The sequence below is a fragment of the Anguilla rostrata genome, chromosome 9 (genome assembly GCF_018555375.3).
Source record: "Anguilla rostrata isolate EN2019 chromosome 9, ASM1855537v3, whole genome shotgun sequence".
Classification (NCBI taxonomy): Eukaryota; Metazoa; Chordata; class Actinopteri; order Anguilliformes; family Anguillidae; genus Anguilla; species Anguilla rostrata.
In genome coordinates, this window is record NC_057941.1 from 39,559,211 (window position 1) to 39,584,329 (window position 25,119).

Genomic DNA, 25,119 nt, shown 5'->3' on the forward strand with positions numbered 1-25,119 from the left:
GTTTGATGCTTACTTACCTCAGGGACAGACTATGGCAGCATACAAAAGACAGGAGAAAGGACAGGACACATGAATCCCAGACAGTCCCTCTCTTCTGAGAGCAGGCCCTGACCAAAACAAGGGACAGGTCCACCAAAGATGAGATGACCGCAGGGACTGTTCGTCTATAGCATGGAGATACCCACCATGTCAGCATCTGTGCTTACTATAAGACCCTAAGTACATCTTTTTTAATTTGGACTGAATCGAACCGAGCTAAATTAAAGACTTGATCCGTGCCCTTGGAGTCAAACTGCCATCATCAGGGATGCATGCTTCAATGCCGCTGATTCGGCTGTGGGGTACGGGAAGAATATTAACGCTTGCATTTACATTTAAACCCCTTTTGTTCTATCCTCTTCAGGATGCACAACAAAGGACACATGTGGGGTTGAGTGTGTGCAAACGGCAGGTAGCAGCAGGCAGGTGGCCAAACCTGAAGCAAGGCTCTCTGTCATAGCTGAATACTGAGCCATGGAAGTCTTAAGTAAGATTAGCTGTCTCATAGTTCATTTTCTTCTTAATTCATAAGGGTTTTTCTTTCATTTTAAGTAGTCCCCAGTTTATATGATTAATGCTTTCTGCAATTAAGAAGAGGCAAATGAATTGCCTACTTTGCAGTGATAGACTAGCATCTTCCTGGTAATTGTGAGCAGGGTCCCCCACAGGACTGCAGTAGCTCTCGGGCTTGTTCAGCTTTATTTTGTGGGCTTTATCATGCGGCTTTGAAATGAAGGCATCAGTCAAATCCCCAGTTTTTTATTCAAAAATTTCATCAAGCTCTGAGCCTTTCCTGTCCCTAATGGCGGTGATTTCTTTTCCAGGTAATTTCCGTGTCACTCGCTCATCCAACTAATTTCATCCTGGCATCTCTTTGAATAACTCATATCCCAAATTCCATTTTCATTTACTGTAATGGAATACATAAAGTTCACTGAGTGGAGATGATTCTGAAGAACGGATTATACATTTGCTGCTTATATTTTATGGGAAATACATTTCATGAAAATGGTCAATTAATAGCCATTCTTTCAATAGGCTTCATTTTGCATGAAGCATTTATTATTGATTCGTTTTTCAGATATTCTTATCCAAACTACATCTCACCTACTTGAATGTAGGTTTTTAAAATTAATTTATACAGGTATACATTCAGTGATATTGTCACACCTGTGACTTCAAAGACCCAAAGACAATAGTCTTCTATTGTAAATACCACAAAAGCAAACTCAGTGGGAAAAAAAAACGGGGAGCAAGGGGGTTTATTTACACAAGCAGGGAAAAACTGAAAATTTGACAATGAATGGTCCAAAAACATTAATCAAAAGTCAATTAACAAGAATCAATCCAAAAACAAGCGATAAATTATGAAACCCCAATACACAATGAACAATAAGCTATGGCATCAAATAAAATAACACTAAAAGCCTCCTAATGTTGAACAGTGAACCTCAGTAGCCCCAGGAGAGAATGACCCTTGTGTAAGAAACATTTCCCCCCAACTCCAAACCATTTGGCACAGTCCAACTCTGATAAATAGGAGAAGAGAATTATATATAGCATGGATGTCATGTACCATTTTAACATATTTATGGATTTTAGTAAAACTGCTGATTTTCTTTAGAGAAGTTGTTCCCTTTTGTTCCCTCTTGTTCCTGTTTAACAAGGTTTTTAAATGGTTTTAACTTGGCTAGCCCTGGCACCAGGGTTTACACCCCAGTTAGTAACTCGTACAGTTGTTTATGCCCAACAGTCACCTTACATCTGACATGGTTAGTGCCTACGTACCTTGGATGTACATCAGACTTGCCAGCTAAATGTTGGCAAGCATTAATTACGACAGATGTTCAATGCAAAGTCAGTTTCATAAAAGTGTGAACTCCTAATTGGATACTACAGAACTATCTTGGTATCTTATAAAGCAAATCTGAGAAGAACATTGTGTTATTCAGACAAATTTGTTCTTTTATTCATGCCAAAACAAAGATGTATTATTGTCCAAATGTAATAATTGAAACACAAATCAAAATGAGAAAAAAAATCCTCTGTTATTACAAGGGTTGCCACCAGTCCCTTTTAATGCAGAATCCCATACTGAAAAATAAAATTATTAAATCAATGTAAGATTTTTAAATTTGTTCCGTATTTTCCTACACAAAGCTCTTGAAATAGTTGAGAGATGCAGAATTGGAGTGGTATCAGGCAACACTACGAGCACTGCGCCATTATGTGTGTGTGTATTTTTCAGTGTATGTCAGAGTTGTGAATATTGTCAACTGTCATTGTCTATCCTTATGCAGTAACTTCAGTTTCAAACATGTCTGTACAAATTTGCTGATGGGGGGGCTTCCTTATTTAAAAAACATAATAATTTTTTTTTCTTCATTTACTCCTGACTGAATGTTCAACATTAAAAAAAAAAAAGAAATTATTGACCTTTCAGCATTATTACACATTTATAAAGACAGTTGTCATTTAAAAAACTGAATTATTTTGCTGTTACAATAAAACATCAATACTAAGTAGACAAAAATTTTTTTAGAGCTGCCTAGGTTGCAACTTGTGTACCCTGCTGTCCTGCTCCGTTGTCTTGATAGTGGAGAATAGGAGCAGATGCATATGTCCCAGCAGGCTTTGCTTATGAGAAAATAACAGTGCGAGAGAAATTGTGATGAAATTATGAAATTGCGTAGTTGAAACATTATGTTTTTAGCAGAATGGGCATGTAGGTGAAGGTTAACATGATCACAGAGTATAGTGCGAAGTAAATGGAGTGACCATGAGCGAGCTTATTTTCCTTATCGAATGGTATATATAACAGTTGCTATAAAGTGCTAGCTATTGAGGTGGATGGTTAAGTAATGTGTGAAATCTATCGCACTGATGTGTTTTTCTCATGTTCAGTACTCGTAGTTATAATGATGAGTGAATCATGATTTTAAATGTAATTTTTATTGGGGAGTTGCAGGACGTACATACGTAGTAATTGTTTGTATGTGGCTAGATGGAGACCAGGGCGAGGTAACCTGAATGCAGAAACGTGGCGTTTGCTAATAAGAAGGTTTTGTACTGGAGAATAGGAGCAGACGCATATGTCCCAGCAGGCTTTGCATATGAGAAAACAACAACAGTGTGAGAGAAATTTGGATGAAATGATGAAATTGCCTAGTTGAAACATTATGTTTTTAGCAGAATGGGCATGTAGGTGAAGGTTAACATGATCACAGAGTATAGTGCGAAGTAAATGGAGTGACCATGAGCGAGCTTATTTTCCTTATCGAACGGTATATATAACAGTCGCTATAAAGCACTAGCTATTAAAGTGGATGGTTAAGTAACGTGTGAAATCTATCACACTGATGTGTTTTTCTCATGTTCAGTACTAGTAGTTATAATTATGAGTGAATCATGATTTTAAATGTAATGTTTTATTGGGGAGCTGCAGGACGTACATACGTAGTAATTGTTTGTATGTGGCTAGATGGAGAACAGGGCGAGGTAATCTGAATGTAGAAACGTGGCGTTTGCTGATAAGAAGGTTTTGTAGAGTAGCCAAGTGAAGAAATATAGTTAGTAGAAATGGCACAGCGGTGAACTGGTGTAACTTTTTAATAAAATGAATACATTTGCCATCATGAAATGCATATGGGTGGCCGTGAGTGAGTTTTGGTAAAGCAAATATAAGCGTAAGAAAACGTTAGTGTAAAAGAGGAAATTATCTGCCTGAGGGCGAGGCGGGATTCTAGCCTTCAACCGGAGGTTTACCAGTCTGTGACTTTGTTAGGGCAACACCATGACATAGCTATGCAATGTGTGAAATATCATTAGCAAACCTGTCCGTGGTTTTAAAGAAGAACACAGGCGAGTAAGCACAGAAGAGCTCCCGTTGAATCCATATGGCTTTGCAATATTGTAGCCGGTTAATAATTGAACGTGCAGACGGTACGTCATAATGCAGTGTATACGTTCGGTGAACGGCGGGTAGCAAAAGCAATAATTGAGAAGTAGTAGACAATTATTAGTGAGGGTAAAAGCAGGTTAAAGAAACGCGCTCCTAGCTGGGCTTGAACCTACGACCCTGTGTTCCCAAGACTGTAACCTTGCCCACTAGGCCACAGGCAGACTAGGTGTTTGTACTGAAAATGGTTAGATAAAGGATTTGGTATTTTGCGTGTGTATGCAAGTTTTTGATTGGCTCGTGTAGGTGAAGATTTGGCTGGTGTCGTTAAAATGTCCAATGGGGAGACATGTTATTAGTGGGATAGGCGGCAGGAAAAATAAGAATGAGAAGAAGAAGAAGAAGAAAGAGAAGAAGAAGAAGAAGGAGAAAACGCAAAATCCCCTTAGTTTGGGGCTTTATTGTGTGGACATGTGAAGTTGTTTATGAAATCTGTCTGTTGAAATGGGTTCAGAATGTACAGAATTGAATGTTTTTAAGGGCTGAGTGTCTGTGGCTGTTGTGGTTATTTCTGTGGGGAACCCTGAAAAACTCTCGGTGCTGTATAGGTATGGGGCATACCCCCGCCAAGGCATAACTTGGCGGGATGGCATACCTGCCATCCCAATCTCATATTTCTGTGGGGAACCCTGAAAAGTGCCAAACTCTCGGTGCTGTATAGGTATGGGGCATGCCCCCGCCAAGGCGTAACTTGGCGGGATGGCATACCTACCATCCCCAATCTCATATCTCAAATCTAAAATCCACTGTCATTTAGGAGTCTGCACATAAGGGATTGGTGATCTCCTGTATTTCTCAGTTCGACATCTTGGGATGGCCAGTTTGTTTGAGTTCCTTGTCTGACAACCTGTGGCACAGTCCTGGTGTAAAGTTTTCATACAAACTGCCTCAGGAACACACCCGTCTGTTTGGCACAACCTGAAACATTATATTACATTACAGGCATTTAGCAAACGCTCTTATCCAGCGTGACTTACACACCTTTTACATAGCATTTTACATTGTATCCATTTATACAGCTGGATATACACTGAAGCAATGCAGGTTAAGTACCTTGCTCAAGGGTAGAGGAATCAAACCTATGACCTTTCCGTTACAGTTCCTTACCCACTGTGCTACACTGCCGCCCTGAAATGACAACTGAAGGCTCACCTCTTCAGGCTGCACCTCTCCCCATCCCTCCCTACCCCACTGTAGTTTCTATTTGACTATGTAATCTTAGGGTTGTAGCTAGGTAAGCTGTTTATCTTAGTTGACTTAGTTATTGCACTCATGTCTACTCAACTATTGCTTGTATTATTTGCCTAGACTGCTTTGTTGCTGTTTTTGTTTGTGTTAATCAGATTAACCTACAGGGTCCAAGTTAAACTACGCGGCCGTTCCCTGCACTTGGAACTGTACTTCCCTCTAGGGTTTTCAACACACTTGTTCCTGGTTATGGTTATACACTTTGTTGTACATCGCTCTGGATAAGTGTGTCTGCCAAATGCCTGTAATGTAAACGCCTGGAGAGCAGAGAGTGAAGTGTGGCTTAGTAAGGGTTTGTTTGTGGTATTATTGTCCTTTGTGAATTTAAATTAATTGGAAGATCCATTTGTCAGCTGGTAAAATGTGGTTGGTGACCCTTTAGGTGAAGCAAGAGAGTTAGACGAGAACTTATTTCAACTAGATGTGATATGTGCTTGAGTGTGCACCCTCAACAAGGCTGCAGTGGCACTGACCTCTCAGTAGGTGAGGTGAGTGGTTTGCAGGGAAAAGTGACAGAGTGGATTGTCACAGGGACAGTTCAGGTTGAACATCTGTGGACTTAGAACCTTCAATTGTCTGGATACTGCTGAAGTTCACAAATCACAACAGTGAAAACCTCTATTGGTTGTCCGATTCAAGGCTAAAATAACAACCTTCAAAACCTCAAAGCTATTCGGAACAGATGTTCAAGTAGAAATGTTGCTTGTATTTATGGTGGAGAGTGTAGCTTCTCATAATGGGATAGATATTCTATTGCTAAAGCAGGCATTGTGATTAGAGGTTTGGAAATATTAGGATCCGGGGCTACATCTTAGAACAGAAAGGAACAGAATGGCACAGATCAGATTATACATCGAGGCTGCCAGACTGGCATATCTGAGGTTATGTGCCCTGGCTGCCCAGAATGACACAGCACAGGTTATCCATAATGACACTTCTGAGTTTATCAAGGCTGTCCAGAATGGCAGAGTTTATGTGTAAGACTTTGGGAGGCTTTCCAGATTAAGGCAACTCAGATTATGAATCAGGTTATACAGAATGACTACATTTATGTTAATACTTTAAGGCAGCTTATAATGACACAGTTCATTTTATCCATCAGGTTATCCAGAATGACACAGCCCAGCTTATCCATTCGATTAGCCAGAACGACACAGTTCATGCTAATACTTTGAGGTTGTCCAGAATGGACACAGTTGAGGTTTATTACGCCGAGGATAGCTAATATGAGACGGTTCCCTCTTTAATTTTCCATTTTTTCCATTGTCCCAAATCAACTCAGGGGGTGTTTAGTTTTCCTAAATGACACTTACATATTGTTGAGACCAGAGAGATGGCCAGTGTGTTCCCACAAAGTGGCTCTCGCCCATCAACTGGCAATTCAGCAAGCAAGCAAAGAAAACCAATGGCCAAGAGAATAAATGAGATGCTCCAATGAGAGGGAGCCATGTGTGTCAGACTCAAAACACCCTACATCGAGGGCCATTCTTCAAGGCCAATCCTCCTTTTTTTCATGTTTGTACTGTATCTGCACCATCATATCTTAGCTGATAGTTTTTAGTTGAGTTTTTTTTTTTTTTTTTTTGAGTGAGTTGTTTTTGTTAGTCATTACCAGGCTTGGTTATCGTCTGGAATGCTGTGCTTGTGTACTGATAATTGATATAACAGAAATTATGCAGAAAATAAATTTTTTTAAAAGACAAAGTTTGGAAAAGGTATGTAAAAGAGAATAGTGCGGTTAGCAGTCTTGGATAGCAACTCCTGAATACAACTACCATTGTTGTACCAACAAGGCTAGTCATGTCATACAGATCGCCACTGTTCTCTGATGCTGAAAACTCTGAGGAGACCCAACCACTTGTATGCACATGAGGAGGAAAACCTTACTTCATTGAAGAAAACATACAGTTAATGAATATGTGCCCCTGTCTCTATAACAGCCATATAGAAGTGAAGGTCTTGAAACCTCAGAGCTCAACTCATGGAGTTGACTTTGGTACCCAAAGGCCATAGGAACATTCACTGCAAGCATAAATAGGTAAACTTAATTACACAGGAGCTTCTTTGACATACATCTGTTGTAGTCATTCCACATTCAGGAGTAGAATAGGAGTAAGAGCATTTGCCACCTCCAATGGCAGTGCTGCAGGACTGAATACAATCACACAGAGGAATCGGTACTGGAGTGATGTTCCAAAAGCTGCACAGCAGCAGTGATTCGTGTGGTCTTACACTTATGGGGTCCTATTCTAACAGTCAAGGCACAATTTAAAAACAATGCATTAGCACCACAGCCAACTGAATTTGCTCATGGCTGAAGAACAAATGTGTTATGCGAGGCTTCGTTATCAAATAATCGATGCAAAAATAATCAAAACAAAGGTGAGACTAATTTTAATTTTCATAATTAATTGTCCCCCTCAAGTTTCAAAGTCCTGGCAAAGACCTACACTTCAGCCAACAGGACAGCCTCTTCCTACCAACAGGACATAATTCAACTGTACACACCATCTCAACCACTCCACACTGTTGCGGCAGGGCACTTCCTGCCATCCGTGTGAATGGTTCTTGCTTGTCCCGATCACGGAGCTTCTCCACCCTATCTCCCCAGTGGTGGAACTCCCCTCTACGAACTGCTCAGTACATTGCCCATTTTCTGCCACTGTTGTGAAGACACATCTCTTCAGACTATACATTGACTAACTCTAGTATCACTTTCATATAACACTTGTATCTTGATCTAGCATTTTCATGTAGCATAAGTATCTTCATCCTGCACTTCATGTTGTACTTATATCTTCATGTTGTAGCTCTTTATCATATCTTTTGTAAGAATGCCTCACTTCTAGTTTATGACTTGCCATGATTTTACTGATTTAGCCAATGCTTACTGTGTGAACTGGCCTTGATGTTCATGGCTATGGAAACTGACACTTAATGACTATTGTACCTTATCTGACCTTTCTTCTGCAGTTGTTGTTCCAATGACTTTTGGAATGCACTTATTGTACATTGCTTTGGATAAAGGTGTCTGCCAAATAAAATGTAATAATAATAATAATAATAATAATAATATGTTTAATGCTACCATTTAAGATTAAATTAAAATAAAATAATAAAAAATCACAACTTCAACTAAGTTGAATTAATTTCAGACAAGGCTTGGTAAGATGAATGTACACTCACTGGAGACTCCTCAGCCAAGTCCCTGCTCTCTCATGTATTTTTTGCATCCATTCATTATACACAGCTTTTTTTACTTGATATACAAAGTTCATTTTTTAACTGTCACTGCAGTGAAGTGGAGTACATAATTGGACGCCATATGAGGAAGCGCTACAGGCATTTTGTACATCCGTTTATACAGCTGTGCACTGAGGGCTATATTTGATTGTACCAACCAACTGGTCCAAACACCTGAAACACATTTTTAACATTCCAAAGGTTCCCTCAATCATTGACCTAGCTGTGCCGAATGCACACATGAAAGAAAGTTATCAGTGTATTCACTGTAAGTCCTCTGCCTGTAAATGTGCTCCCTGTAGCCACTCCTCATATGGCGTCCCATTATGCACTGGAGACTCTGATACCATAGGTATCAGTGTGTGTGAGTGAGTGGAGTGAGTGGAATGTGTGCCCTGCGATAGATTGGCGACCTCTCCAGGGTGTATTCCTGCCTTTTTCCCAATGCACACTGGCATACGCTCCAGCACCCCCCGCGACCCTGCTCAGGATAAGTGGGTATAGATAATGCATGGATGGGTAAAACAACATTGCTTTAATAGAACCTGGCTGTTTACTGCACTCTCAGTTGTTTAACAGTAAAATCATGTTTAGTTGTTTATGGCAGGTTATTTTGAAGGTTAAGGGCAGATATGGCTCCCCTCTCCATGGGTGGTTATCTGTGGAAGTCTTCAGTAATTTTTACAGCCGGGTGCTCCTGAGTCAGCCATCAGCCAGATGATAGGGGCTCCCAGGTCAGAGAACACCAGCCAGGGGTGGACAGGGGATTGGCCTTGGAATCAATGGCCAACTTCTTTCAACCCTGCAGCAATAGGAATTTTTAAAAGTTTGGAATACACTCAAACTTATAGTATCTTTTCCCTATAATACAAATGTATTAGTCAGTGCCTTGTTAATGCAGGTAAACCTGAGTGTAAATAGAATATAAATAACAATGATCAATTAATACAATCCATCTGCACTTTACCCATACATTTGCATGAATGTACATTCATAAATTAATGAAAGTGGAAAAAATTGTTACTCTTCTAATATTTATCAAGAAAATATTAAATTACTCATATTTTTTTTAAATGTGGGTGTTGAAAAAAATGGTGCATGAACTACTTGTTTATAAATATGGAGTGATTAATATGCTTTGAAGAAAATTCAAAGTGAAGATATAGCTATGACACAAAAAATCTTCATACAGCTTGACAGACAACAGCTGCCTGCCTTCCTGCCTTCAGATTTTCCCCAGACCCAACCATATACAGTCCCAAGATTACATCCCCCCATCTCTCACTCAGTTTTGAATTTAACAGGAGTACTAGGCAGGGGCAGGACGGAAAATAGCTGTCCTTGTGAAACAGGGCCAAATGAATCCCTCTGTAGTGTTGTTTTGTTCTACATGGCTTGGTGCACATCCCTCGGTGGTGAGGGTGATTGATTCCAAGCAGACTGGTTGGTTTAAAGGATTGATTTGTTGGCAGATGGAAGACAGGAAGTGCGTGTGGTGTCGGTTGGACGCACCGTCATGGCACCCTAACTAAACCCTCCCTGTTGACAGCTTCAGGATTACTCAGTTTGGCTCACACAGGGCTGGCTCTGGGAGTCAACAGGGAAATAAAGTCATCAAGATCGGCAGGAAGGGAAGCATGAAAATTAAAAACCTGCATTTGAGCAGTGTTTTCTGCCCAGACTATTGGAAGGGGGGCATGGAAAGATGGATTAATTGAGGCAACCGTTGAACCATAACCCAGCTTGTGCTGATTAATGTCTGGTGGGTTTTTGTCCCCAAGAAACAAAATCCTGACAATGGCATATGTTTGCATCAGGACGTTCCCCAGAGTGACCTTTTGCAAGATTAATGCGCAGTCTTAAGCTCCTCTTGCGCAAACACAATGGGATGAACAGGCTTGCTGGCGTGTGTGCTGAGAGCCTACTGGATCATTTGCCCTTGTCCTGAGCAAATTTCACAGCCAAGTTTCAAACAGCTGCCTCATTCTCAGGAGTCCATTGGTTAACCCTGTCAGGTGCACGAAACAGCTGGAGGATATATTTTATATGACAAAATTGGCCAATTCTGGTCAGTATGGTACCGTGTTTCTGTAAGACTAAAACCCTGTTAAAATTATATTTATTCCTTAAACAATTGTGTCATCAAATATACAACTTTCCAGGTTATTAGAATAACAAGTTTGATTAAATTGCATTACATTATACAACTTTAGTAGCTTGGTGTAAACTTTGCGGAAAGTATGCATGCATGTTTTTCTTCTCTGGAAATAAAAACTACTGCAAAGCATGTAATTACATTTATGCATTGGTGCAGCAGGTTCTCTTATAAATTTCAGTATGGCCCATCAGAACAAGTCCTTTTGTCCAAAGGTGCAATGGCAGTGCTTTGCCAGGATTCAAACCTGAAATGTACTGATGCTCAGTAAGCAATCTGAGTCTGAAAATATTTAAAATGTGGCGCAGTGTGGGTTACATTTGGCTCGGGTGTATACATTTGGTAATGAAATCATTGAAAAAATGTCTTTAATGACATTCTCCCTCTCACATGTGAGGAGAGAATATAGACATGCGAAAGGTCACATTAGCAAATTTCATAAGAGAGCTTTTAATTAGGATCTGATAAATGCCAATGAACCTATTCATGTCACCTGATTGCCAGCCCCTGGGAAATGAAAAGACCAAAAAATAGAAAAGTTAATCCATCCCAAAATTGACCTCCATTTTAACGAAGGTCAAGATTCTCACCACACTGAAGATAAAATGGCAGCGTTGTTGTGTGGTGAAAGGGAGGATGATATTAAACAGATTTTCTCATTAGATTCCCAAAGCTTCTGCGTATTTGTTTGGCAGTTTGATGTACCATATTGTTGCTGAGTCTGGAGCTGTTAAATTTTAATTGGAAAGTGAGCACTACTATTTCTTAGCCTCTACAATCATCAACGTGTGGATATTACTAGGAATCCATTTAATCACTTCACATATTCGTTTGATTTGTTACAACAAAAGAGTCACCAGTACCTTTCCTCAAAAGTACTGCAGTACTGCTACTCTATAAGCTTCTATAAGGACATAATAAGGTCTTTCATGTGAGCTATTTAACTCCTCCATAAAAAGTACACAAAACCTTCAAAAGTAATACATACAGTAAGTGTTTATAAATGGCATATGATGTGTTACACTCTCAAGGGTTCTTTGGCTTGTCTCCATAGGAGAACTCTTTATAGTTCTTAATGGAACCCTGTATGGAAAGTACAAAAAGTGAAAGTCTCCAGATTGAACCATTTTGCCTGATGAAGAACCCTTGAACTAGACACAGAGCTCTGGAGGCACAGAGCAGACTTTTGGAAACATTTCTTTTGGGAGTGCATATCACCACTGATGTAGCCTTGATATGACATTACCATATGGCACACCCCATAAGCCTATTTTCAGGGTGCTGGGTAAAATTCTAAGGACCAGGACCAAATTTTCTCTGTGTGTATCATTCAAAACTTACCACAATTTCACGGGCCATTGGGACCCTGGACAACATATCTGGTGCCCCCCCTCCCCTCGATGGCGGTCCTGCCTATTTGTAAATATTGACTGAAGTTTTCTGGAAGCATACGTACTGTTTTTGAAGGTATTATGCACTGCTTATGAAGGAACCACTGCAAGTTTATACAGTTCTGCAACAGTTTCTGTTTGTTGTGTGTAGCTGCTGTGAGACGTGATGGGATTTCCCCTGTATTTTTCCTGGCAGAGTTTTGTGCGGCAGTGGGCGGGCGATCTGCATCCTATGCTGCGGTTCTGAGGCTGAAGCAGGACAGCTCCTCATCACTGTTGGCCTCCCGGGAAAGGGCCCGGCACGACCGCGGCGTGGGATCCTCCATCGCTCTCGACTGGCCAACCTTATCCAGACCTCACCTGTCAGCCCACAGCATGCACAGCTCCCTGGAGAACTACAGGAGTGAGGGTGAGTGAGTGAGTGAGTGAGTGAGTGAGAGAGAGAGAGAGAGAGAGAGAGGGAAAAGATAGTGGGAGAGAAGCAGATGGGGAAAAGAAAGGTGAGAGAGATAAGGAGTGAGGGTGTGAGAGAGGGACTGAGAGAGAGAGAGGGCAGATGGAGAGAAAGCAAAAAAGATAGAGGGAGGGTAGCGGAAAGGTGAGAGAGATAAAGAAAGGGGGGAGAGAGAAAATGAAAAACAGAGAGAGATGGAGAATAAAATGTATTTTGAGGGAAAAACCTTCCCTCCTGAGAATGACACGCTGTGGTGTGCCCTACATGTTGTGCCGACATTTGGCTGGGTGTGTTTGTCTCAGAGGTGAGACAGCGTTGCATAGAGATTCTCCTGGGTAGGAGAAGTGCCCCAATACAGCAGAGCTGAGTGAGAAGGGACTGTTTTCAATTTATGTATGACATGATGAGGGCTGATAAAAATGCTGCTATAACACTGTTTAATATACATGAGTGGAGTCAGTAGGCAAAACAAAACTGGAACTATTTTGGAATTTTTGGGGGAAGCGTCTTCAGTTGTGTTGTTTTGTTTTTATTTCAATAGTCACAAAGAAGGATCGTTGGGTGGTTAGTTCCATTTAAGTTCAGTCAATAAATGAAATGAAATTCAATTAATCAGTTGAAAAGCCTGCTAGAGCATTGTGGCCACTTTTCAATTTAATTATTGAATTTCAAGTCATGTCCTGAATTGAGTGAATTGAAGTAAAATTGACCCCACCCCTGACAGAGGTATACTTTAGAACATAAGAATGCATAGCGTTGATTACAGGACAATCAGCCCATCTAGGATTGTCATTTACCTGCATTTTAGAGAATATCCAGCCCTGCATCATCCCTGGACATGAATATGCTGAGAGTCTCTGCTCTATACAATATGAGGAATGTATGATGTACGTTTAATTGAACATGCAGCTGATTGCAGGTGTCTTGCGGGCTCTTACCATTAATTCCTTCTGAAAAGTCCCATTTAAAATGGGATTAGACCAATGCACAAGTTAAGCAGTCATTAAGGATGCTTCCATGAATGAGGGGAATAGGATAAGTCATTTTATAGTAGTTTAATGTGCCGAGCAGCCTGTTAATAAATCTTGGGAAATAATGTGTATTACATTAGTCTGTACAAAGGTACAGCCACTTTTAAAAGCACTTTTATTAAAGGAGTACCATGGTGATTTTCACACTTTCTCTATTTTATGTGCTATTTGCACAAGAGGCATTGAAGAAACACAATGAGCAAAGTATTAAATATGTCCGTTCTGTATTTTTGGAGAAATATGCGTTTTAAATTCATCGTCCCATTTTCAACCGGTTGAGAAAGTTGTCATTTTTCTACGTCACGAATACAGTAACCACTCCTATTTCCACGCCCCGTAAAGAAATCTGACAGGACACACCGTCCTGCTGTTCAGACAATGCAAATATTTGACTAACGTTAGGTTCACTTAAATTAGAGTTCCTTTAGATTATTTCTGGTTATATTCATTTAGCTAGCTAGCTAACGTTAGCTAGCTAGGAGGTTTGCTTTCATAAGGCAATGTTATCGATAACGTTAGCTTGCTAGTTCGCTTTATGAGGACGTTATAGTTGTGCTTTTATCTTAACTTGGCTAGCTAGATAGCAAAATTGTAACTGGATACAAGTCAACGTCCTTACCTTAGCTATCTATCGATACTTGATATACTACTAAGCTAGCTAGCTTGTGAAAATTCAGTCTCCCAAAGAGAGCGCGTATCATGGGGGTAGCTATGGTAACGGGGAATGGTCTGTCAATCATAGCTAACTGACAGTTCTCATTACCACGCCCAGACGGTTCGGGTGAATTTTTATAGTGGGAAATTTAGGCTTAGAAAAATACGTTTTAAAGTACATTGAAATGACTGAAGAATAAAAAAATTATGCACATTTGTTTTGTTGTTGCCTGAAGACAACTGGGAAGTGTCACGTTCAACCACCATGGTACTCCTTTAAAGCATTCTGTGGCAAAGATTTCTTTCCAATTGGACACAGAGATCACCGGCTGTTCCCTGGCACTGCTTTTGACACCACAGGAGCAGAGTTTTGATCATAATATTTGATAACGTTATAATACATAATACCAAGAACAGACCATTCAACCCAGCTAGGCCTGTCAGTTGCCTACAGTCTGGAGAGCATTATATCAAGCCTGGACTTGAAAACACCAAGTCTCTCTGTACACCTATGCCCTCTGTTCTGCAGACAGAACTCACCCTGAAAAGTGCTTGTGGTTAAATTTGTTAATTCCTTTTATTAATTTAAATCAATGAAACGTGGTGTCCTCCTCCCCCAGGCCCATTTTTCTAAGCCTGAATAGATTACATTGTCTTTCCTTATAACTTTGTCATATCACTTCCTACCAGGAATCAGTTTTGTTGCTCTTTTCTTTACTTTTTCCCAGAACTACACAAAATGCAACATGGTGCCCAGAACTGCAGATAACACTGTAAATGTGGTCTGACAAAAGCATTTTATAACATATATATATAAAATTATTTGATTTAAACTCAGAACTTTGTGCAATTTATTTAGCCTTTTTCTGCTCCAGCAGAATGCTTGCATCCTAATAGACTTTGATCTACTGCTACTCCCAAACCCTTTTCAAAGTGTGATCAAGTCTTTCCTTGTAACGCTTACACTTCATAATAAGAATCCATTCTTTGTACTTTGTTAGACCTTCTATGTCCTTGTAATAGCTTTGTGCCCAAAACTGCACAGAAAGCTCTAAATGTGATCAGAAAAAAGCATTGTATGACATGAATGAAATTGTGGCAGCGAGTACTCACACAAGCGCATCCATAATAACATTTAGACACACAGGTTCGTAACACTCAAAAGGGCAGAGACGTGGTTCCAATTTGTAAAGAAAATAGATCTTTATTTTACACTCAACTATTAAAATATTTTTAATACACGATTAGAAAACACCATTCATACAGGGAGGGAAAGGGGAACCTAATCAGGGCTGAGGCTTACCGGATGGACAGGGGCCAGTGGGGAGGAAGTCACCCAGCAAACCAAAAAAATCACCCACGCCCACGTGAACACACACACACACACGGTGGTGACAACTTGAATCCCAGGGAGCACAGCACACAACATAAAAAAGGGGGGGGGAATCCCGCCACCAGCACCGCCACCGACCTCAGCAACTGAAAAGGGATAAAACAATTAGTGGAAGGGAAATCAGGAAAATAAACAACTGAAAATAAAAACCAACTTGTCTTAATATAAAACCACAGGAGAAATATGGAAATTAACCCAAAAACAAATAAGGACTGAAGGGGGCAACTAAAATAACTAAATCAAAATAAACAAAAGTAATCAAAAAAAGACGTATATTAATAATTAATCCAAACTAATAATGGGAGTAATCCAAAACTAAGAAAACTAACGAAATAAACCACAATTCATCCACACAATTACAGGAAGGGGATTTTAACCCCGGCTAAAAGCCTTGTGTATAGCCAAACAGTCCGGTCTTTGGATAGAGAGAAAGCAGAGCGGTTAGCTTTGCAATACAACCATGCAGGGCACAGAATGTAGCGATCAGCCAGAGGCAACCGTGCGGAAAAGCAGCACACAAAATGGCATACAGCGCAGCACGAACGATGAAAAAGTGGCAGCCGGAGACAGAACAGCAGCAGCGCAGCAGCTCGTCACGTCTTGATGTTCGGTAGCGGCGGTGAATATCAGCTGATTCCAAAATATCACCTTCATCCGCAGGGCATTAACACAGAGGAGGGAGGGAGAAGGGCCCATGCACCCCAGCAACTCAGCTACCAGCGCTTTAACCTGCCGACCACACCAGCATTAGCCAATAGCATAGCATACACTAATGCTGAGAGAGAGGGAACACTTACCACAGCGAAACCAAGCGAGCGGCACACAAGCCAAAGACGCACTCAACGGCAGGGCGCACCCACAACTCTGTAGCGCAAAATAAACGCCGTAAGCATTCAATCAGTACGACCAGTAACCAGTGAGTTGAAGCAAGAGTAAACGTACCTGTCGCAGACAGCAAAACAACACCTATGACCCGGAAGTGACAACGGAAGGAGAGCAAGAAGCAGGGGGGAGGCCACTGCTTAAATACGTGACCCCAGCTCAATAAATAACTACCAGCTGCGCTCTAAAGTGACACACCCACCACCTGGGAGCGACACCCAACCAGGAAGTACAGAGAAACCTATTTCTATGCTGCTACATTCTACCCCCCCTTCTTGCATCGTAGCCCCGACGATGGACAAATCAATGCGAGCACTAAAGACTAGCTCCAAGGTCTAAACAGAGCAGATACTGCGTTAGACACAGAAGCTGAAGGGTTAGCAGCCGGTGCATTTCCGGTTGGCCGTGGCAAATGATGTACATTAGAGTGGTGGCCAGCAGTTGACCGTGGAGTCCGGCGACGGGCCAGCTGGTCGGAACCAGAACAACTAACTGGAGGAGCAGCCGAAGATGTCGATGCTCCAATATTTACAGCTGTGGAAGGGCCACAACCAGGAGGGTTGAAGCTGGATGATGGCACAGACATTTGGGGCGCCGGTGGGATCACTGTGGCTAATCCAGTGGAGGGCATGACAAAGGCAGCCACAGAGGGATGTTGCCCAACAACCAGCAAGTCATACTCAAGGGCGCACTCCTCCTCAGGTAACAACTGCTCTACAAGCGGAGAGTTATGAGGAGGGGCACACTCAGATGAATCGACCCCAACCACAGCCTTTAACATGGTACGATGGACCTGTCTAGCCTTGGTCGGGTCATCTACTGGCCCAATGGTGTACACCGAGCCACCTTCGTGAGGTGCCCTCAACACTCGATACTTCACCGAATGCCACCGATCCCGGGTCTTATGAGGCCCCCTTGCACTGAAGTCACGCAAGAATACCAACTGACCTTCACTCAGCGGTACATCTTTAACATGCTGGTCATGGACACGCCGTCGACGGTCAGCAGCCCGCTGCAAGCGTTCCCGTGCACCTTCAACTGCCACCTGCAGACGGGCTTGGTGCTCCTGAACCCACTCATGAACAGACCCACCAACCGGGCTTTCAACTCTACCCAACAGGAAGTCTACTGGCAGTCTGGGTTCCTGACCAAACATCAGGAAAAAGGGACACTCTCCTGTAGCCTGATGGGGAGTGGTGTTATAACAGTAGAGGACCTGGGGCAAACATGCATTCCAGTCCCTCTTTCTGGAAACAGGCAGTGTGCGCAGCAAGTTATGGAGCGTGCGGTTGAACTGCTCACATTGACCATTCCCCTCGGGATGGTAAGGAGTAGTACGGGATTTCACGATGCCGTACAAGTTACACAGCTGCTGAATGAGAGAGCTTTCAAAATTGCGGCCCTGGTCAGAATGTAACCGAGCGGGGGCCCCAAACTTGTAAAACCACTCCGACACCAGAACCTTAGCCACGGTGGCGGCACGCTGATCCCGGGTCGGGATAGCTACCGTGTACTTACTGAAGACATCTGTCATCACCAAGACGTTCTCCACACCATTCTGGGCCGGCTCTAGAGTGGTGTAATCAATGGCAAGGATTTCATTAGGGCGTGACGCCAACAAATGCTTCATATAGCTGTTAGCTTTGGGGTGGACATCCTTGGCAACCTGACACCGCTCACATGTCTGACACCATTGTGCCACATCAACGGACATGCCGGGCCAGTAGCATCGAGACCGCAGGAGTGCCAACGTTCGCTCCACTCCCTGGTGCCCATGCTCCTGGTGAACTTGGGTCAAAACCTCACCATGCAGCGCATTAGGCAACAACAGCTGAAACATGGCTTCAGCGCCATCTGGGCGGAACACCTGCCGATACAGAACGCCATTTTCCTCAACCAGGCGGTCCCACTGCCGGAGCAGCACCACTGCAGCCCGCGACAGTCGTTCCCGCTCCTCACGGCTGGGACGCTGCTTTTTACCCCAAAACTCCAGCAGTTCCTGGATAACAGGATCAGCCTGTTGAAGGGCACAAAGCTCAGAGGAGGTGTGCTGTGGCATAGCTACAACGGCAGCTTGAATGGCCTCCACCTTCCTCAACTTCAAGGCTTGTTGCAAAGGCTGAGGCATGGCGGTACCTGGGAGCATAGCCTCCACATCCTGGGGGCCAGGTGGGTGCTGACGGGAGAGAGCATCTGCATTTGTGTTACTTCTGCCTGACCGATACTTGAGCTCAAAATCAAAAGAGGCCAGCTGGGCTGCCCACCTCTGCTCGGTGGCAGCCAATTTAGCAGAAGACAAGTAACGGAGGGGGTTGTTGTCTGTAAACACCACACACTTATTGCCCAACAAGTACTCTCTAAATTTCTCTGTCATGGCCCACTTAAGGGCCAAGAACTCAAGCTTCATGGAACTGTAATTCACCATGTTCCTTTCAGTGGGTTTCAGGCCTCGACTAGCGTAGGCTATCGGCCTCACCTTCCCTGCCTGTTCTTGGGAGAGCACTGCTCCCAAGCCACCATGGCTTGCGTCCACCTCCAGTATAAACGGGAGGGAAAAATCTGCGTAGGCTAACACTGGTGTAGTGGTGAGCCTCGTTTTCAGTGCGTCGAAGCTCTGTTGACACTCGTCAGTCCAGCACAAAACCCCCCGATCGGACTTCCTACCAGTCCGAATGCTGCCACAGTCAGCTACAGCCTTATGCAGTGGAGCTGCCAGCTTGGCGAAACCCTCTACAAAGCGCCGGTAATAACTGGCGAAACCCAGAAAAGACCGCAGCTCCGAGGCAGTGGTGGGAATCGGCCAATCAGCAACCACCTCAATTTTACTCGGATCTGTAGCAACGCCACTACCGGAAATCACGTGGCCCAAGTAACCCACCTTCTTCTGGAAGAAAGAACACTTACTAAGCTTAGCCTTAAGGCCCTCATGTTGCAGCCGCCCTAGCACCACCTTCAGTCTCTCCAGATGTTGATCCACAGTGGAGGAAAACACAACAATATCATCCAGATACAACAATAGTGACTGGTACTGCTGATCACCGAAAATACGCTGCATTAACCTCTGGAAGGTGCTAGGAGCGTTACAGAGCCCAAAGGGCATTCTGTCCCACTCGAACAAGCCAAATGGGGTACAAAATGCAGTCTTGGGCCGATCTGCCTCAGTAACTGGCACTTGGTGGTAACCACTGGCCAAGTCCAGGGTGGAAAACCAACAGGCACCAGACAGAGCATCAAGGGACTCCTCTATACGTGGTAGAGGGAAGGCGTCTTTTCGGGTTTTACTGTTGAGCTGCCTGTAGTCAACACACATACGGATCGAACCATCCTTCTTTCTCACCAACACGATAGGAGACGCATAGGGGCTACTACTCTCACGAATGACCTGTGATGACAGCAGCTGGTTGATGTGCTCCTTCACAACCTCATATTCAGAGGGTGGAATACGCCTATAGCGTTGCCTGATAGGCACATCATCAACCAGGGGGATGTCGTGGGAGATTAGGTTGGTACAACCTAGGTCTCCATCGTGAGCTGAAAAGACAGAGGTGTACTGCCCAAGCACAGACCGCACCTGACCCTGTTCCTCAACAGACAATGAGGACAGGTCCATGTCCTCCACCTGCTGTTGTGCACTAGGTGAAACTGTCTGGGAGGACATGGTGGCCACCACTGATGGTACCTCGGTGACCCCCGCAGGAAGACTGACGACATTCACAAAGTCCAGCATGCCAACAGCTGTGCTGGGATACAGTAGCATATCAGTGGATCCTACATTCACCACAGGTATGTAGGTGGTGCCTCGGATTACCTGAACCAGAGCAGGGGAAGCAAGCAACCCATCAGGCAAACCAGAATCCAGGGGCTCAAAAAGAACGGTGGAACCTGAGTACTGCTCAGAACACGTGGCGGTCACGATTTTCATGGCACCGCCAGGAATCCGCCAGGCCTTCTTACCCCTGACCTTCACCCTCCCTGGACTGTCCCGAGGAGCCTGAGTGCTGGCATAATGACACTCCTGCAATGCTCGCACAACAGACTGAGGGGCCCCTGAAACGCAAGGCTGTGCAAACAAAACTGCACCATGCTGCACAAAAAGCTTGTGATAGCATTTACGAATCACGTTCATCCCCAGAACACCAGACACTAGAGCAGGCCCACCACCAGGAGGGTCCCTCACAACCAACACTCCACAGTGGGGTATCAACTTGCCACAAAGTTCTACCTCAAACTCCAGGTAGCCAAGATAGGGAATGGCCAGACCGTTAGCAGCTTTAAGCTCTAACCAGTGACATGATCGGAGGCGCTCCTGGCCCCAAGGCTCAAAATGCTGGCGGAAAAAGCCCTCAGAAATTGTGGTTACCATAGAACCAGTATCCACTAAACAAGGGACTTTAATCCCACCCATGTCCACATCTAAATGGGGGCATGATGAAATCAGCTTAGAAGCCTCTAAGCTACTTGAAACCTCTGGTGAGCCAGTAGGGGCCCCACCCGAACTGTGGCTCTGCAGTTCGGTGGGCACTAGTTTTCCGACACCGAAGCGGTGTGGGACGGCCTAGCTGGATTGGATGGGGGTTGTGGGGGAACCTGTGAGCGAGAATAAGCACGCACTCCATCACAGTATCGTGCCATGTGACCCGGTTGATTACAGCGCAGGCATATTATGGGGCCAGTGCGAGGTGGACGATTATACTGTTGGGGTTCTGCAGCGAGCAATGCTTTCAGTAAGCTGATTAAGCTGCTCTTGCTGACGCTTTAACATCTCCTTCATTTCGCTCATCTCAGACACTGAGGATACGGGGACGGACGCCTGAGGGCCACCCTGAACACCATACTGAACACCAAGCACTGAGGGGACCGAGTAACTGCGGCTCCTCACACCACCAGGTAAACCCTCACGCTCCCACCGGATCGCCTCTGCCCTGACATCAAGCAAAATGGAGTCAGGCTGTCTACGCACCAATTGCTTCAACTCACGACGCAAGGAACTATTCAACACATGCTCAACAAACTGGTCCCTCAGAAGAGCTTCAGCATTTGGCACAGCAGCAGGTGCACGCTGCTTCACCTTCTCCATGAGACCCAGCAAAGCGAGAGAGAACTCCTGAAGAGTCTCTCCCTCTTCCTGTCTCCTCGAGAAGAAAGCCTCCTGCAGAGCAACATAGGAATCTGAGCACCCGTACAACTCCTGTAAAATGGCAAGTATTCTAGCAGGGTCCTCTCTCTCAGCACCAGAGCGATACTTTCTCATCTCTAGCCTCGCCTTCTAGATGATCAAACAGGAAAAATGCCTGGTCAGACTGAGCTAGGTGCCGGGCCCTCATACACGCCTGCACCTCCTCTATCCACTCACCCAACCCTATGCCTGTCCTCCCCCTAAAGACTGGACACTTCCTATCTCTAGGTACAAAAACTAGTCTCTCTGCTACAGGGACACTAGAAGTGGGAGGGGCAGTAGGTGGCACAGAAGAGGTAAAAGAACTAGGGCCAGCCTGTCCCTGTTGCAACCGCTCGTTATCAGCTTTTAACTGGGCAACTAAATCTCTAAGTTCCTGAACCTCTTCCTCCATGACTACTACAACTTGTATTACGACACAAAATTTGTATGGTGCACCGGCACGACAAAAACCAAATCTAGGGAAACAACCTCACCGAACCGTCAAGGGGGTCCGCTGCGAACCACTGCTGTTCTGTCTCCAAGCTCTCCAATCTGCACACAAAGAAAACAAAAAAAACAAGAAAATAGGAAAACACAAATAAAGCAAAAAGGAACGCTTCTCAGCCTTTTAGTGAATCCTGCCGACTACGCCAAGTTTGTGGCAGCGAGTACTCACACAAGCGCATCCATAATAACATTTAGACACACAGGTTCGTAACACTCAAAAGGGCAGAGACGTGGTTCCAATTTGTAAAGAAAATAGATCTTTATTTTACACTCAACTATTAAAATATTTTTAATACACGATTAGAAAACACCATTCATACAGGAAGGGAAAGGGGAACCTAATCAGGGCTGAGGCTTACCGGATGGACAGGGGCCAGTGGGGAGGAAGTCACCCAGCAAACCAAAAAAAATCACCCACGCCCACGTGAACACACACACACACGGTGGTGACAACTTGAATCCCAGGGAGCACAGCACACAACATAAAAAAGGGGGGGGAATCCCGCCACCAGCACCGCCACCGACCTCAGCAACTGAAAAGGGATAAAACAATTAGTGGAAGGGAAATCAGGAAAATAAACAACTGAAAATAAAAACCAACTTGTCTTAATATAAAACCACAGGAGAAATATGGAAATTAACCCAAAAACAAATAAGGACTGAAGGGGCAACTAAAATAACTAAATCAAAATAAACAAAAGTAATCAAAAAAGACGTATATTAATAATTAATCCAAACTAATAATGGGAGTAATCCAAAACTAAGAAAACTAACGAAATAAACCACAATTCATCCACACAATTACAGGAAGGGGATTTTAACCCCGGCTAAAAGCCTTGTGTATAGCCAAACAGTCCGGTCTTTGGATAGAGAGAAAGCAGAGCGGTTAGCTTTGCAATACAACCATGCAGGGCACAGAATGTAGCGATCAGCCAGAGGCAACCGTGCGGAAAAGCAGCACACAAAATGGCATACAGCGCAGCACGAACGATGAAAAAGTGGCAGCCGGAGACAGAACAGCAGCAGCGCAGCAGCTCGTCACGTCTTGATGTTCGGTAGCGGCGGTGAATATCAGCTGATTCCAAAATATCACCTTCATCCGCAGGGCATTAACACAGAGGAGGGAGGGAGAAGGGCCCATGCACCCCAGCAACTCAGCTACCAGCGCTTTAACCTGCCGACCACACCAGCATTAGCCAATAGCATAGCATACACTAATGCTGAGAGAGAGGGAACACTTACCACAGCGAAACCAAGCGAGCGGCACACAAGCCAAAGACGCACTCAACGGCAGGGCGCACCCACAACTCTGTAGCGCAAAATAAACGCCGTAAGCATTCAATCAGTACGACCAGTAACCAGTGAGTTGAAGCAAGAGTAAACGTACCTGTCGCAGACAGCAAAACAACACCTATGACCCGGAAGTGACAACGGAAGGAGAGCAAGAAGCAGGGGGGAGGCCACTGCTTAAATACGTGACCCCAGCTCAATAAATAACTACCAGCTGCGCTCTAAAGTGACACACCCACCACCTGGGAGCGACACCCAACCAGGAAGTACAGAGAAACCTATTTCTATGCTGCTACAAAATCATTAATGTGGATGCTGTGGGGAGAGATGGGAACTGTGATATTGATTTTACAGGACTTGGTAAAATGTATCCCCCCCTTTTTTGGAATGATGTTCTGGAGTACAAAAGTTCATTAGGGTGGAAAATGTGTTCAGTTTTTTTCCGTAGTTATTAATCCCATTTTTGTTAGTGTCTATATATGCATTGGTGAACTTTGCACATTGTGCTCAGTACACCTTCCAGGCATGTCTTAACATCAGTATTGGCAAGAAAAAAAATAAAAATTCAGGTAGAGAAACTGGGAAGGTCCAAGCATGATGTGCCATTCATCCATAAATTTGCAGAAAACTCTCTCTGAGAAAGGATGGTCGCTTTAATTCTGGAGTTCAATGACAGTAATAACAATTAACGAGGGGTAGTGGAACAGTGTTTGAGTTTGTCTAGATTCCTGATGGGGGTGGGGGAGCTTATCCCTGAGATATCCTGAAACTTTAAAAATAAGAATTCATTTAATTTCTTCTATTTTCATGATTTAATCAAAACAACTTTTTCTCAAATCAAGTTGCTTCACAGCTGAAAAAATTGCACTAATGTATCTGGAATGTTGAATAATAAAACAAATCATGGTCAGTCACTGATTAGACAGTAATGGCATGATCATGGCATGATCCTCACTTGCAAGTCAGGTTACGAACTCAACAGGATTCTCACTACATATTTGGGTCAGAAGGTGAACTATCTATTTGCTAACCTGGAACATGAAATAGCAAAAGTTAAATTGAGCCCTTTTCTCATCTATAACAAATGTTCATGAACTCCAGGCTTAGTCTTAGAGCAAACCCTTTCTGTAGGGCAGATCGGGGGAGGACAGCCATGTATTAGCTAGCTATATATTGGCTTGTGAGGAGACAATATAAGAGCCAGTCCACCAGGACCAGCAGTTAGCCACTACTGTTAGCTGTAGCACCACTTGCAGCCCTGATGGCCCAGTCAAATTACGCCAATTTCCAAAAGAAGCTCCACAGAACTCTATTTTCAGAAAATATCCATGCAAAAATGTGTTACTGAAATGTAATTCTTGAATTGTAGCTGTTATGAGCATTATGATTGGTTTAAATATTTTGTTTTGATATTTTTCACACATGAGTCATGGGCCTGATGCAGAGACTGCATGCACCCTATTATGGCTACCATATCTGGCTTAAAGATACCATGTAATTAAAATGACACCATGCGAGTACAGGACAAAAATATTCTATGAACACATGGGCTGAGTTCAATCTCAGAAAACCGTGGTTCATGGGCCACTAAGTCTCAGAGCAAGTCTAAACCATGCTAGAGCCAGCTGTGGTTGGTTGCTTCATAGGTTGAGACACAATTGCCAATTGCATCGCTCATAGTAAAGGGTTCAGTTGGTTAGTTGGTTAGGTCCATGT

The 25,119-nt window shown here is 43.6% G+C and overlaps 1 protein-coding gene across 3 annotated transcripts in view; it reads left to right on the forward strand.

Moving 5' to 3' along the window:
• Positions 1–25,119, forward strand: part of LOC135263748 (contactin-5-like) — a 382,506-nt gene that overhangs the window by 179,402 nt on the left and 177,985 nt on the right. For all 3 annotated transcript variants that reach the window (XM_064352101.1, XM_064352104.1, XM_064352102.1), the window contains one exon: positions 12,231–12,443. In XM_064352101.1, the coding sequence (XP_064208171.1) occupies positions 12,231–12,443 (213 nt within the window). The remainder of the gene's footprint in view (positions 1–12,230; positions 12,444–25,119) is intronic.